A 15,082-nucleotide genomic window follows, 5' to 3' on the forward strand; every position below is an offset into this window, starting at 1 on the left:
GAATGCATTTCATATCTAAATTAATGAACCCTAACAGACAGTCTTTGGGTGTGGGTCAAAGTGAAAGGAAAAATCTAACAAGGAGTTCTGTGCTAACATTCTATGACAACCAGGAATAGCTTCATTTTCATCAGCCCCTTCCTGGGAGCTTTCTCAAGGTATACATTTAAATAATCCATTATTTATCTAGCTAAATATAGCCAGGTCCCTATAAGATGAAAAGACCCAGAAATAAAAGTTACAAACTCTTAACATCAACTCTGATAGGACTACTACTTTAGATGAGATCCAGACCCTTTGGGGGGTAAATACTTTTAAGACTCACCCAATGTGTTATAAAGGTAGATGAGATCTTGAAAGCCATCTGCTATAACTCTTTATGATATAAAAAGGGATTAGAAGTCCAAAAACTTAAAGGGAAATATTTGTTGAAGGTCACATAGAGTTAATGGCAGAATTAAGGCTAAAATGCAAATCTGTAACTTCAAACTGCTTGCTTTTTCTATCTGGGAATATGGTACCAATGATCCTATGTTTGTTGCTTCCAACTCAGGCTCTGTGAGGACCTAGGAGTGATAGACTCAATGGAAATAAAAGGCACTGTCCTCCTATTTGTTCCCACCTGGACCATAATAATGAGTTTACACCTTTCTAGAATGGAAAGCAAAAACCTTACCTTGACAAAATGATGGCTATTTGACCAATGTGACAAGTATAATCTATAACCTGTGAAAAGAATAAATACTAGTAAAGTCTTAGAATATTGTCAATCATAGTATAATAAATATCTGGTCATCACATACCACTTGAATAAACAAAAATCCCCAAGAGCCACCTTGCTTCTGTCAAACAATATTTACTACAAAATTCAAATAAATAGATAATTCCTGGGATGCCTGGGTGGCTCAGCGGGTTGAGCACCTCCCTTCAGCCCAGGGCGTGATCCTGGGGTCCCAAGATCGAGTTCTGCATCAGACTCCCTGCACAGAGCCTGCTTCTCTCTCTGCCTGTGTCTCTGCCTCTCTGTGTGTCTTTCATGAATAAATAAATACAATCTTAAAAAATAGATAGTTCCTTAGCATGGGAGACAAGAGAATTTTATCTGTATTACTATATTCTAAAACATACAACAACAGCCACAAAGAGAGCCTGTGGAAAGTACCCTAAAGTAAGACTTGGATATCACAATAAATTCTCTTAAGAATAAAGGTAAGTAGAAAAAAAAAAGAATAAAGGTAAGTAGGACTCCTCCCTGTTCTATTAATGGTTCAATCTATGCTCTTTTAGATCCAGGGAAGTGTGGACTTTTCCAACCTTATGGGTGGAGTAGCAGTCTATGTATAAGATGACCAGCAGAAAGCTTAATAAGCCAGGACTAGTATAATAGAGAGGGGTTATATAAGCCCCTTGGAAATAATACCCATGAGACTCTAGAAGAAAGAACATTCCAAATCCCCCAGCTATGTTAGACACTGAAAAATAGCTTACAGAAAAATGTTATCTATCCACCGGAAGTTTATGGTAAAAGACTTTGAACAGAACACTTTAAAGTGAGAATAGAATAGAAAATAAGTTTTTTTCTGTTCTGAGGTAAGAGTTTATATTATATTCTAGAATGGCATTGTTAGGAATCAATAAGCATTAAGTGAGCAATTAATCAATAATCAGAGGTGGGTAACTGATTTGCCCTAAAAACTATGGATCAGGAACAGTAAATGATTTCAAGTAAGATAGCCACTGCTGACTCAAATAAAATGCGAAAAAAGTAAAATTCGTCTTTGGTGATCTCTTCCACCTACGTCCCTTCATCTCTTTTTATTCTATCCTCTAGATGTCTATTCTATCCTCAGGCTAACCTGTGTTTAATTCTCGTTCTTACCTTGCTGTCAGTGAATTTCTGATTAAAAAAAAAAACCTTACTGATAATAGTTTAGGGCACAAGTCTTGCTAGGATATTTAAAAGAGAACTCAAAATGAAAAAAAAAATTTCAAGATTCCTGATATAAAGCTATGATGACAGAATAAAAGGCAGTGAGGTTAAAATTTGGGGTTGGAGTCTGTCTTCTTGGAACGATAGCATGAGTTATAAAGTACAGTATGTGCATTTCTATGCAAAGAAAACAGTAGAATGCCATATATAAGAGCTAATCTTATGTCCCTCCCTCCCCTTCCTTCAAAGATTAATTTGTTTTCCTCAAGCCTCAGAAAAATATCTCCTCATGTTGTTCCCATTCTTGGCTTTTGGTCTCATCATGGTAACTTCTTTAGAGAATGACTCTGTAGCCAAATAACATCTCCCAAATTCCAGTCTCTTAGAGCTTGTGAGTGAATGAATAGAAACTTGAAATACTAGCCATATAAGGCTGTTGAATTTTTTTAGACATTGATCTCCTTGAGGGAGGGAAATGAACAGTTTTTTGTAGTATCTTCCAGCTCTAGGATTCTAGGATCGTGTAGGCAAACATATAAAAGGATATATATATACATAGATAGATAGATAGATAGATAGATAGATAGATATAGATAGATAGATAGCCATTAATAAATTGTAGGAAACTGAGAAACTCTACAAGTTTAAAATATAGAAAAGTAATTGTAAGTGTTGGCTCTCCAGAGGTAAACGAGAAAAAAACACCAGAATATAGTCCTGTGTTATACAATGTGATAGCCACTAGCTAAATGTGGTTAAATTAATTAAATAAAATTAAAAATTCAGTTCCTCAGTCACACCAGCTACATTTTAAGTGCTCAACAGCCACACATGGCTAGTTGTTACTCAACTGGACAGTGAATGAAATATTGTGATCATTGCAGAAAGTTCTATTGAACAGTATGCTTGGACAGACTATAACATCTTGTTCAGGATGCTAACTAAGGGAGATCCTTTGCATTAATTTTTCAATGATTTCCTTATTGCCCATTTTCCTTTCTGCAAAAAAAAGAAAAAAAAGGAGAGTTTTCAAAGCATTCTCTGCTCCTTATCTTTTCCAACAATATATATCTAGAACAAGGCTAGAAACAAGCAAGAAGCATATCTTCTTTAGAAGTCAGTCAGATGATTTAGAGTATCACAGCATTTTAGAGCTATAAGGGACATTAAAGATCACACAGACCAATACTTCATTTTATGATGAAAACTGATACCCAAGAAAGGGAGACAATATGCCCCATATCAGATAGGAGATAAGTGACAGAACTGTGTCTAGAAGAAGACAGATTCCTTGATTTACCCTCAAATATCTTTTCACAATGCTATAGTACCATTTACTTGTTCAACAATTTTTTAAATTTAAATTCAACTGGACAACATATCGTACATCATTAGTTTCAGATGTAGAGTTCATTAATTCATCAGTTGCATATAACAGTGCTCATCACATCATGTACTCTCCTTAATGCCCATTACTCCATTACTCCATCCCTCCATCCACCTCCCCTCTAGCAACCTTCAGTTTGTTCCCTATAGTTAAGAGTCTCTCATGGTTTGTCTCCCTCTCTATTACCTCCCATTCAGTTTTCCTTCCCTTTCCCTATGATCCTCTGAGCTGTTTCTTATATTCCACAGATGAGTAAAACCAAATGATAATTGTCTTTCTTTGACTTATTTCGCTCAGCATAATACCATCCAGTTTCTATTCAAATTTTTATTGAATTTCATCATGTGTATGATAATATATCACTTTCATTTGGTCTAGAACTGATCTGTAGGCCCTAGAAAAAGGTAGGTGGAGAAGTTTTCCAGATTCATTTACTCCATGTCACTCTTAAATAAAAATTCCCCTTTAAAAAAACCACAATCGGGGTGCCTGGCTGGCTCAGTCACTGGAGCATGCAACTCTTGACCTCGGGGTTGTAGGTTCAAGCCCCATGTTGGGTGTTCAGAATACTTAAAGATAAAATCTTTAAAAACAAACCCACAACAGAATGGACACTGTAGAAGTAAAAAAAAACAGGAATATTTAGTAAGATTTATATAATAATATTAAAATATATCATGACAACCAAAGAAAGAAATAAAAATTGCTAACATAATAAAAATGTTTTCTACCAAGATCACTTAGTGATATACTAAAAAAGAATCAGAAAGAAACTGAGTGTATATACAATTGCATACTATTCAGCAATAAAAAAGAATGAATTACTTATACATGCTATAATGGATAAACTTCAAAAGCATGATGCTAATTGGAATCAATCAGATACACGAGACTATATATTGGATGATTCCATCTATACGAAATGTCCAGAAAAGGAAAATCTATAGAATCAGAAAGTAGATTAGCAGTTGCCTAGTGCAGAGGGGAGAGCAAGAAATTAACAATAAATAGACATGAAGGATTTGATTAGGGTGAAGAAAATGTTCTGGAAGTGATTTATGATATTACTGTAAAAGCTAGTTAAGTCTGCTTTAGAAACCATTGAATGGTAACTTAAAATAAATTAATTATGTGATATGCAAATATGTACACATACACAAAAAATCCAGAGGTACTTAGTGTTCTCCTCTCTGTTGTCAAGTGTAATACTATACAGTGTCCCAAATTCTCTTTGAACCAAAGAAGGAAGACAGCTACTCCCCTGATCCATCTTGTTTTCTGATTACCACACTTTAACCCCCTGCCTTTCTGCAAACCAGTATCTGTTATCCACATGTGCTGAAGAAATACAGCAGAGCAAAACAGACACTCTTCTTTTCCAAAACTGTAGCCCAAATCCCATTTGAGCAAACTGTGTTCCTTCCTGACTCTTATTCTTTAGTAACTATGAAGTTTAGCATAGAGCTAAGATGGATGGAACCAGGCAGTAATAACAATACCGTAAATAATGTTTCCTATAATCAAAACCTTTGTTTTTTTTTGATGGCAGGAAAGAAGAGGAAATCTTTTCAACAGAATGGAAGCTCTGTGAGCACATGATTTTTCTTTCATTAACCTGCATGCATTCACGTACCCAGTGCTGAATGATAACACCATTTATCAAGAACATGGATTTGTTTTAGCACACTGTTGTTAACTATTAGCTCTAATAAAACTTACCAGTGGAAATGTGCTCTGTCCACTCTGGTTGTGTCTAATCTTCAGCTCTTTGTACAGATACCAGATGTAATTGACAGTGTAAAGAAATGAGGAAATGTAGAATATCTAGGTGAAAATAAAAAAAAAAAAACTTACCACAACTGTCTTCTTTCAATTTATTACATCATTTCTCTATAATAATCCTACCTAATTGTCTATTAGTAACTTACCATCTAGCATCCATAACATGCAAAACTGGGCCTGGGAATTCTACCCAGGCCTACTTATTATATGTTCTGGATTCCTTATTTTATCTTTTTGATTAGCCACAACATTATCTACCTCCTCTGACCCTACTGCCCCCTTTTATAAAAATATCATAGAATGTTTTTTTCTATTTTACTTTCTAATTGGAAAGACCATAAGCAGTTCCATTTCTTTTTTTAAATTAATTAATTAATTAATTAATTATGATAGTCACACAGAGAGAGAGAGGCAGAGACATAGGCAGAGGGAGAAGCAGGCTCCATGCACCGGGAGCCCGACGTGGGATTCGATCCCGGGTCTCCAGGATCGTGCCCTGGGCCAAAGGCAGGCGCCAAACTGCTGCGCCACCCAGGGATCCCCAGCAGTTCCATTTCTAATAATGATAGCCAGGCTATTTGAACCAAATTTCTCGTTAAAAAAATTAAACAAACTGGATGAAATATTTTTTAAATACTTAAAAGAATCAAAGCTCTGACAAGATAAGAAGGAATCAGCAGGACAAAATCCCAGAGAAAAAAATTTCTGCTTCCATCTTTGATGAAATAATAGAAATACATTTTGCCTTTTAGCCTCAAAAACTAAAAATTGGGAAAAATATATGAAACACTTGGTTTTCAAACATTAAGTAACAATCAGTGCAGAACAGTAATCCCTGAAAGAAGAAAAAAAGGGAGTGTCCCAGCTTACTGGTGGGAAAAGTGAGTGCAGTGACGGGGAATCCAAACACATGGAATGTCTTGGTGAGTAAGTAGACAGAGTTTAGAGTGTGGAGAGGCCAAAGCAGCTATAATACGTGAAGCATATTATCAGAGAAGAGGTAGCCACACAGATATAGTGCTCTGGAGATTTGCAGAAGTACCCTCAAGTCCTTGATTAAGTACTGATCTATGCATGTGAGACAGAAAACCATGAAGACCAGGAACAGAATAACCAGAGAGAAATAGGTGAAACAACTTCCAAAGCAATAGTTTGTGTCTCCATTAGCCAGAGTGCAAAGACTTCCTAATATATAGGTAGGAAATGAAAGTACTACAGAATAATAAGGTAGAATTCTAAGAAGAGTATTGGCTCACTAATGGGACAAATTAGCTGTACATGAAAGACTGCCTTAATGAAAGTTTAAAAGCAAGCCTTAGAAAAATAAGCAAGCCTTGAAAGGATCAGACAGATTCAGAGTTAGCTACATCCAAGGCAAAATCAAATTTAAAGGAAAAAAAAATATATATGTGTGTGTGTGTGTGTGTGTGTGTGTGTGTATATATATATATATATATGGATATATAGGAAAGGAATATATATAGTTTTTTCAATGAACAATGTAAAGTCTGCAATGTCTGGCATCTAATAAAATCTTATAAATCTTGGTTGGCTTGTGAGCTCCACTGAGGAGCCAGAGGTTGGGCAGCTGCTGCAGCCCTGGTCATTCCTGGTTCCTGGACCCTCAGTGGCATGGTATGCAAGTGACATTAAAGTGGCCCTGGTTCCCCAAAATGGAAGCACCTGCCCCCTCTGCCCAGCTCCATACATGATCAGATTATGTAAACATATGGGACAAGACCGATAAGCCTGAAGCTTTCCTGAAGCCTGTTCTGAAGCTTTCTTACATATCTGGGTACCAGGTTTTACCTGAAGAGATGGCTGCCATATACTTTTTGCAGCTGGTTTGATAGCACATTTCAGCTCCAACTTCGCATCCTGAGAACATTTACACATTTCTGCAGGTCCTTTTTAAAATACAACTTGAAAGACCTTAAAACTTCCTGCTAGCCACAAGCAGATCTTTCTCTTCTGCTCATCAGTAAACAGCTGTGATCCACTATGATAGATTTTCCAAACAAAAATACCTGGAGCACTAGTTTAGCAAAGAGGTCCTCAGTGCCACTCAACAAAGCACAGTTTCCCTAAATTCTTTTAAAGAAGTGACCATATTCAACTACTTGAGCTTTGTTATGGCAACCCCCTGTCCAAACTTACTTATAGACTGATACCTTATTTCCAAGGCTGAGGAACAGAAAGTAGCCTCTGTTTTGAGGAGGTAGAAGTATACATTTTTTTACTATTACTTGTTTAGAACCACATTTTACAAAATGCCTTGTTTCCTTTATTACTGTTTCTAGAAAGGAAAGTTTTATTAAAATTGTTTTAGTCTAAATATAGAAGAGTTTTAAGAATTAGGGTTTATTTTGAAAACTTCTGAGTTCAATTCTAACATATCTCTGTACCTTTCAAAGTAAGGTAAAATTCAGAGACAGTTGTTCGATCAGATGGCTTAGAGAAATTTCTGGAATGTTGATATTCTAAGATTCCTTATTAATGAATGTCTGACTTCAAATCTAACCAAAAAACTGCAACATCATTCTTTGTAGATTTTTATTATATAGTGTTAACAAGCTTACTTGTGAACAAATAAAATGCTTCAGCTATTTGTTTACCTTGCCTTATTTTTTTTTAAGATTTCATTTTTTTAAAGATTTTATTTATTTATTCATGAGAACACACAGAGAGGAGAGAGAGAGAGAGAGAGAGAGAGAGAGAGAGAGAGAGAGAGAGGCAGAGACACAGGCAGAGGGAGAAGCAGGCTCCATGCAGGGAGCCTGACTTGGGACTCGATCCCGGGTCTCCAGGATCACGCCCTGGGCTGTAGGCGGCGCTAAACTGCTGAGCCACTGGGGCTGCCCAAGAGTTCATTTTTTAAAAGATTTTATTTATTTGAGAGAGAGAGAGAGAGAGAGAGAGAGAGAGAGAGAGAGAATGAGCAGGGGGGAGGGGCAGAGAGAGGGAGAACCAGATTCCCCACTGAGCAGGGAGCCCAACATGGGGCTTAACCCCAGGATCCCAGAATCATGACCTGAGTTGGAGGCAGACACTTGAGTGACTAAGCCACCCAGGTGCCCCAAGATTTTATTTATTTATTTGAGAGACAGTGAGTAGCATGAGCAGGAGAGGTGCAGAGGGAGAGGAAGAAACAGATTCTTCATTGAGTGCAGAGCTCTACATGGGTGGGCAGGGCTTGATCCCAGGACCCTGAGATCATGACCTGTTCAGAAGTCAGCTGCTGCTCAACCTGCTGAGCCACCCAGGTTCCCTTTACCTTGACTTCTTAAGAAGAATTATAAATGATACAATGAAGCAGGAAAATATGGCCCACACCCAAGAGAAAAATTAATCAATGGAAATGGACTCAGAAATAATAGATCATTAAAATCAGTAGACAAATATGTTAAGGAAACTATTACAAATACACTCCATACCGTCCAAGAAGGTAGAGGAAAGTAGACAAATAGAGATATGTAAGATATAAAAAAGACCTAAATTGAAATTCTAGAGATGAAAAATACATGAAGTTAAAATATGACAAAGTTGAAACTGCAAATGAAAAGATTAGTGAACTTGAAAATATAGAAATAGAAAATATCTAAAATGAAACAGAGGAAAAAGACTTTAAAAAATGAGTAGGAGTGGGCAGCCCAGGTGGCTCAGCGGTTTAACGCCGCCTTCAGTCCAGGGCGTGATCCTGGAGACCTGGGGTTGAGTCCCACATTTGGCTCCCTGCGTGGAGCCTGCTTCTCCCTCTGCCTGTGTCTCTGCCTCTCTTTCTCTCTCTGTGTCTCTCATGAATAAATAAATAAAAATCTTTAAAAAAATGAGTAGGATCCCCTGGGTGGTGCAGTGAGTTAAGTGTCCAACTTGGATTTCAGCTCAGGTTGTGATCTCAGGGTTGTGAGATCAAGCCCCATGTCTGGCTCCACACTCGGTGCAGTCTGCTTGGGTTTTTTTTTCTCTCTCTCTCTCCCTCTGCTCCTCTCCCCCACCTCAAATAAATAAGTAAATCTTTTTAAAAAATTAGCAAACCCTCAATGCACAATGGGACAATATCAGGAAGGTTAATGCACATAGAACTGGAATTCCAGAAAGAGTAGAGAAGCAGGGAAAAACAATATATGTTTGAAGAAATAACCAAATTTTTTTCAAATTTAATGAAAATAGAAAGCATAAAAAACATGAAAAAGAACACACCGCCGAGACATATCCTAATCAAATTACTGAAAATCAATGACAAACAGAAAACAAGAAAAGCACCCAAGGGTGGGCACCTGAGAGGCTCAGTAGTTACGTGTCTGCCTTGGCACATGTGGTGATCACAAGGTGCTGGTATCGAGTCCCTCATCAGGCTCCCTCTCTCCCTCTGCCTCTGTTTTTGTCTCTCTCTCTCTGTATCTCTCATGAATAAATATTTTTTTAAAAGGCATCCAGAGCAAAAATCTTATTATACACATAGGAACAAAGATCAGAATGACATCACATTTCTTATAAGAAATAATAAAATCTAGAAAACATGGACACAACATCTTTAAAATAACTGAAATGGAAAAAAATTGTCAACCTAGAATTCTATACATAGAAAAAATACTTTTCAATCGGAGAAGGACAATCATTATATGATCTCATTCATTTGTGGAATATAAAAAATAGTGAAAGGGAATAAAGGGGAAAGGAGAAAAAATGAGTGGGAAATATCAGAAAGGGAGACAGAACATGAGAGATTCCTAATTCTAGGAAACGAACTAGGGGTGGTAGAAAGGGAGGTGGGCGGGGGGTGGGGTGACTGGGTGACAGACACTGAGTGGGGCACTTGATGGGATGAGCACTGGGTGTTATTCTATATGTTGGCAAATTGAACACCAATAAAAAAAATTTATAAATAAAAATACCTTTCAAAAACAAGGATAAAAGTAAGGACTTGTGCAGACAAACCCAAAAGCTGAGAGAATACACTGAAGCAGACCATTACTATAAGAAACGTTAAAGGAAATCATTCAGGAAAAAACATGTGGTAACAGAAATTTGAATCTACACAAAGCAATTAAGGGTACCAAAAAATGGGAACAGTTTGGTGTCTCCTTAAATAATTTAACATACTATGGAAGGAGCCTCAATGTCCATCAACAGATGAATGGATAAAGAAGATGTGGTATATATATACAATGGAATATTACTCAGCCATTAGAAATGACAAACCCACCATTTGCTTCAACATGGATGGAACTAGAGGGTATTACGCTGAGTGAAGTAAGTCAACCGGAGAAGAACAATGGCTACATGGTTTCACTCATACGGGGAATATAAGAAATAGTGAAAGGGATTATAGGAGAAGGAGGAAAAATGAGTGGGAAAAATTAGAGAGGGTGACAAAACATGAGAGCCTTCTAACTCTAGGAAACGAACAAGGGGTAGTAGGAGTGGAGGCAGGTGGGGGGATGGGGTGACTGGGTGACGGGCACTGAGGAGGGCACTTGACAGGATGAGCACGGGGTATTAAACTACATATTGGCAAATTGAACATCAATAAAAAATTTTTTAATAATTTAACATAGAATTACCATATGATTCAGCAACTCTACTACTACGTACACACCTCAAAACAAAAACAAAAACTCAAACAACTACATTTATATCTGTTCTTATAAAAGCACTGAGAACAAGAGCCAAAAAGTAGAAATAGCCCAAATGTCCATAAATATATGAATGAATACATAAATTGTGATATATACATATAATATTATTCAGCCATAAAAAGGAATGAAGTACTGATATATATGCTACACAAATGACCCTTCAAAACATTATGTTAAGTGAACGAAACCAGACATGAAGGTCACATTTTGAACGGTTCTATTAATACAAAGCATTCAGAATAGATATAGCTATAGAGACTGAACTCAGATTGGTGGTCTCTGGGTAGGGAAAATGGGGAGAAACTGCTTAATGAGAAAGGGGTTTTTACTTTGGAGTGATAGAAATGTTTTGGAACTAGGTTGTGCAGGTTGCACAATATTGTGAATGTACTAACTACCACTACACTGTTCACTTTAAAATAATCAATTTTATCTTATGTGAAATGCATCTCAACAAATTTTTTTCTTTTTCAAGTTTTTATCTAAATTCCAGTTAATACCAACAAGGGGTAGTGGTAGGGGAGGCGGGTGGGGGATGGGGTGAGGTGATGGGCACTGAGGGGGACACTTGATGGGATAAGCACTGGGTGTAATACTATGTGTTGGCAAATAAAACTTCAATTAAAAAATACGGAAAAAAATAAATTCCAGTTAGCATATAGTGTAATATTAGTTTCAGCTGTAGAATTTAGCGATTCATCACTTATATACAACACTCAGTGCTCATCAAAGTAAGTGCCCTCTTTATTTTTTTTTAAAGATTTTATTTATTTATTCATGAGAATACATAGAGAGAGAGAGAGAGAGAGAGAGAGAGGCAGAGACACAGGCAGAGGGAGAAGCAGGCTTCATGCTGGGAGGCCGACGTGGGACTCAATCCCAGGTCTCCAGGATCGCGCCCTGGGCTGAAGACAGCGCTAAACCACTGAGCCACCCGGGCTGCCCAAGTGCCCTCTTTAATACATATTTAACCTGGGGCACCTGGGTGACTCGGTGGTTAAGCATCTGCCTTTGGCTCAGGGCATGACCCCGGGGTCCTGGGATCCAGCAAAAACAGTTTTAAGAGGAAATTTAGAACAATAAATATCATAAGAATACATAAGAACAAAACCAATAAATACATAAGAAAAAGAAAGATCTCAAATAAACAACCTAAATCTACACCTCAAGGGACTAGAAAAAGAGCAAAATAAGCCCAACAGTAGTAGAAGGAAATAACAAGATCAGAGCAGAAATAAATGAAATAGAGGATGAAAAACAACAAAAAGATCAACAAAATTGAGTTTTTTATAAATATAAACAAAATTGACAAACTTTTAGGTAGACTGATTAAGACATAAGGAGAAAAGATTCAAATAAATAAAATCTGAAATGAAAGGGGAAACATGGGATCCCTGGGTGGCGCAGTGGTTTGGCGCCTGCCTTTGGCCCAGGGCGGGATCCTGGAGACCCAGGATTGAATCCCATGTCGGGCTCCCGGTGCATGGAGCCTGCTTCTCCCTCTGCCTGTGTCTCTGCCTCTCTCTCTCTGTGTGACTATCATAAATAAATAAAATTAAAAAAAAAAAAAGAAAGGGGAAACATTACACAGGAATAAAAGGCACAGCATTAAGAAATACACTCAGTAATATTGTAATGGCATTGTATGGTGGCAGATGATAACTACACTTGTGGTGAGCACATCATAATGTATAGAGATGCTGAGTCACTACGATGTATACCTGAAACTCATACAATATTGTGTCACCTATAGTCAAAAATTTTTTTTCGTGAGTTTGATCAGCTTTAATGGAAAATAATATGGACGTTTTGGTAACATTATTTGATTAAAATGTTAACAGAAAATGAACTGGGTACTAGGACAAAAGGATCATTGATTCAATAAAATTTAATTATCATTTCTCATTGTCAAAAAAATAAAAATTAAGGAAAGACATTACAACCAATACCACAGAAATACAAACGATCCTAAGAGACCATTATGAGCAATTATACACCTACAAATTGAATAACAAAGAAGAAATGGATAAATTCCTAGAAACATACAGATTATCATGCTTGAATTAGGAAGAAACAGGAATACTGAACAGACCAATAATGAGTAAGGAGATAAAATCAGTAATTGTCAACCTACCAACAAAGAAAGTTTCAGGACAATTTGGTTTCACTGGTGAATTCTACCAAACATTTAAAGAGAAATTAATGCCTAACCTTCTCAAACTCTTCCAAAAAATTTGCAGAAGATGGAATACTTCCAAACTCATTTTAGGAGGCCTGTACTATCCTAATCAAAGCTAGACAAAAAACACTACAAGCAAAGAAAATCACAAGCAAAGAAAATCACAAGCTAATATCCCTGATGAAATGAAGTGCAAAAATCATCAACAAAATACGAGCAAACAAAATTCAACAGAACATTAAAAGGATCATATACCATTGCCTAATGGGATTTATCCCTTAAAGACAGGATGAGTCAACATATGCAAAACAATAAATGTAATACACCACTGTTGAGAGTTTACTTAAGCCACTCCATGGCATTGCTGCCTTGATAATCCATATTGTTGAACCAAGCAGCCTGCAGGGTCCTTAAACAGATACTAACCCCCTCAGGCAAGTGCATGCCCTTGATAGCAGTCCAGAGTCACAGTAAATATAAGTTCCTTATATGAATTCCCCAACAGCCTTTGTGATCAACAGTACTCTCTGCTTTCTAGCACCAGTATGCTTTATGTGCCCCTTGGCACTTTATGTGCCCCTTGGATAAGACCCCCATGGGCTTATGAAAATTCTGCTTCTTTGGCTGAATTGGTTGATATGACCCTGACTGGGAACCCCAAAGCATCCCACCCACAAACCATATGCCCCAGCTTCTATCTCCCTGTCGGCACTCTGCCCTCGACCTCCCTATATGGCCCCTTGATGAGTGCTGTATACTTCTTCTAGAACCTGTCCTGTGCTCCTCTTAACAAATTTAATTTAATAAAGTCATAACAAGCACATAAGCAGAATGAAGTACAAAAAAAAAAATCACATGGGCAGCCCCAGTGGCTCAGCGGTTTAGCGCTGCCTTCGGCCCAGGGAGTGATCCTGGGGACCTGGGATCAAGTCCCACGTCTGGCTCCCTGCGTGGAGCCTGCTTCTCCCTCTGCCTGTGTCTCTGCCTCTGTCTCTCTCTCTCTTTCTCTCTCTCTCTCTGTCTCATGAATAAATAAATAAATAAATAAAATCAATCTTTAAAAATCACATGATCATATGAACAGGTGCATTAAATTTTGTCATATTTGACAAAATTATCCTTCCATAATAAAAAATTCTCAACACATTAAATATAAAAGAAATTTACCTCAACATTATAAAGGACATATATAATAAGCCCATAGCTAACATCATACTCAGTGATGAAATCTGAAAGCTTTTCCTCTAAAATCAGCAACAAGACAAGGATACTCACTCTTGTCACTTCTATAGGAGTCCTAGCCAGAGCAGTTAGACAAGAAAAAGAAAAGGTATCCAGGGATCCTGGGGTGGCTCAGCGGTTTAGTGCCTGCCTTCAGCCCAGGGCATGATCCTGGAGCGCTGGGATCGAGTCCCACATCGGGCTCGCTGCATGGAGCCTGTTTCTCCCTCTGCCTGTGTCTCTGCCTCTCTTTCTCTCTGTGTCTCTCATGAATAAATAAATAAAATATTAAAAAAAAAGAAAAGGTATCCAAATTGTAAAGAAGGAAGTAAAATTGTCTCTTTTTTCAGAGGACATGATCTTATACATAGAAACTCCTAAGGACTATATAAAAAAAACTTTAGAAGTAATAAATTCAGTAAAGCTGCAGGATACAAAAAATCAACCTACAACAATTGACTGTGTATCTAAACACTAAGAACAAATGATATGAAAAAGAAATTAAGAAAACAATCTAACTCACAATAGCATCAAAAATAATAAAATACTTAGGAAAAAATTTAGCCAAGGAGATGAAAGATCTGTACACTCTAAACTCTAAAACACTGATGAAAGAAACTGAAGATACACATAAATGGAAAGATATCCTGTGTCCATGGATTGGAAAAATTAGAATTGTTAAAATGTCCATACTAGCCAAATAATCTACAGGTTCAATCTCTATCAAAATTGCAAAGGCATTTTTTGGAGAAAAATGTAAACACAAAAGACCTTGAATAGCTAAAGCAATCTTGAGCAATAACAACAAAAATGAATGATTCACACTTCCTAATTTCATATTATGTTACAAAGCTATAGGAAGCAAAATAATATGGTAAAGTAAGCAAAATAATGCTTATGGCAATTGGTATAGAATGGTAAGCAAGCAAAATAATAAAGAATAA

At 37.1% G+C, this 15,082-nt stretch overlaps 1 protein-coding gene across 9 annotated transcripts in view; it reads right to left on the reverse strand.

Moving 5' to 3' along the window:
- The window catches only part of TMEM116 (transmembrane protein 116), a 113,718-nt gene that overhangs the window by 21,026 nt on the left and 77,610 nt on the right, over positions 1-15,082 (reverse strand). For all 9 annotated transcript variants that reach the window (XR_005379170.1, XM_038575129.1, XM_038575128.1 and 6 more), the window contains 2 exons: positions 5,037-5,141; positions 677-726 (listed from right to left, as the gene is read on the reverse strand). Coding sequence is in view for 8 of the 9 variants with exons in the window: in XM_038575129.1 (XP_038431057.1) it covers positions 677-726; positions 5,037-5,141 (155 nt within the window). In the remaining variant the exon portion in view is untranslated. The remainder of the gene's footprint in view (positions 1-676; positions 727-5,036; positions 5,142-15,082) is intronic.

Source organism: Canis lupus, chromosome 26 (genome assembly GCF_011100685.1).
Source record: "Canis lupus familiaris isolate Mischka breed German Shepherd chromosome 26, alternate assembly UU_Cfam_GSD_1.0, whole genome shotgun sequence".
NCBI classification, from domain to species: Eukaryota; Metazoa; Chordata; class Mammalia; order Carnivora; family Canidae; genus Canis; species Canis lupus.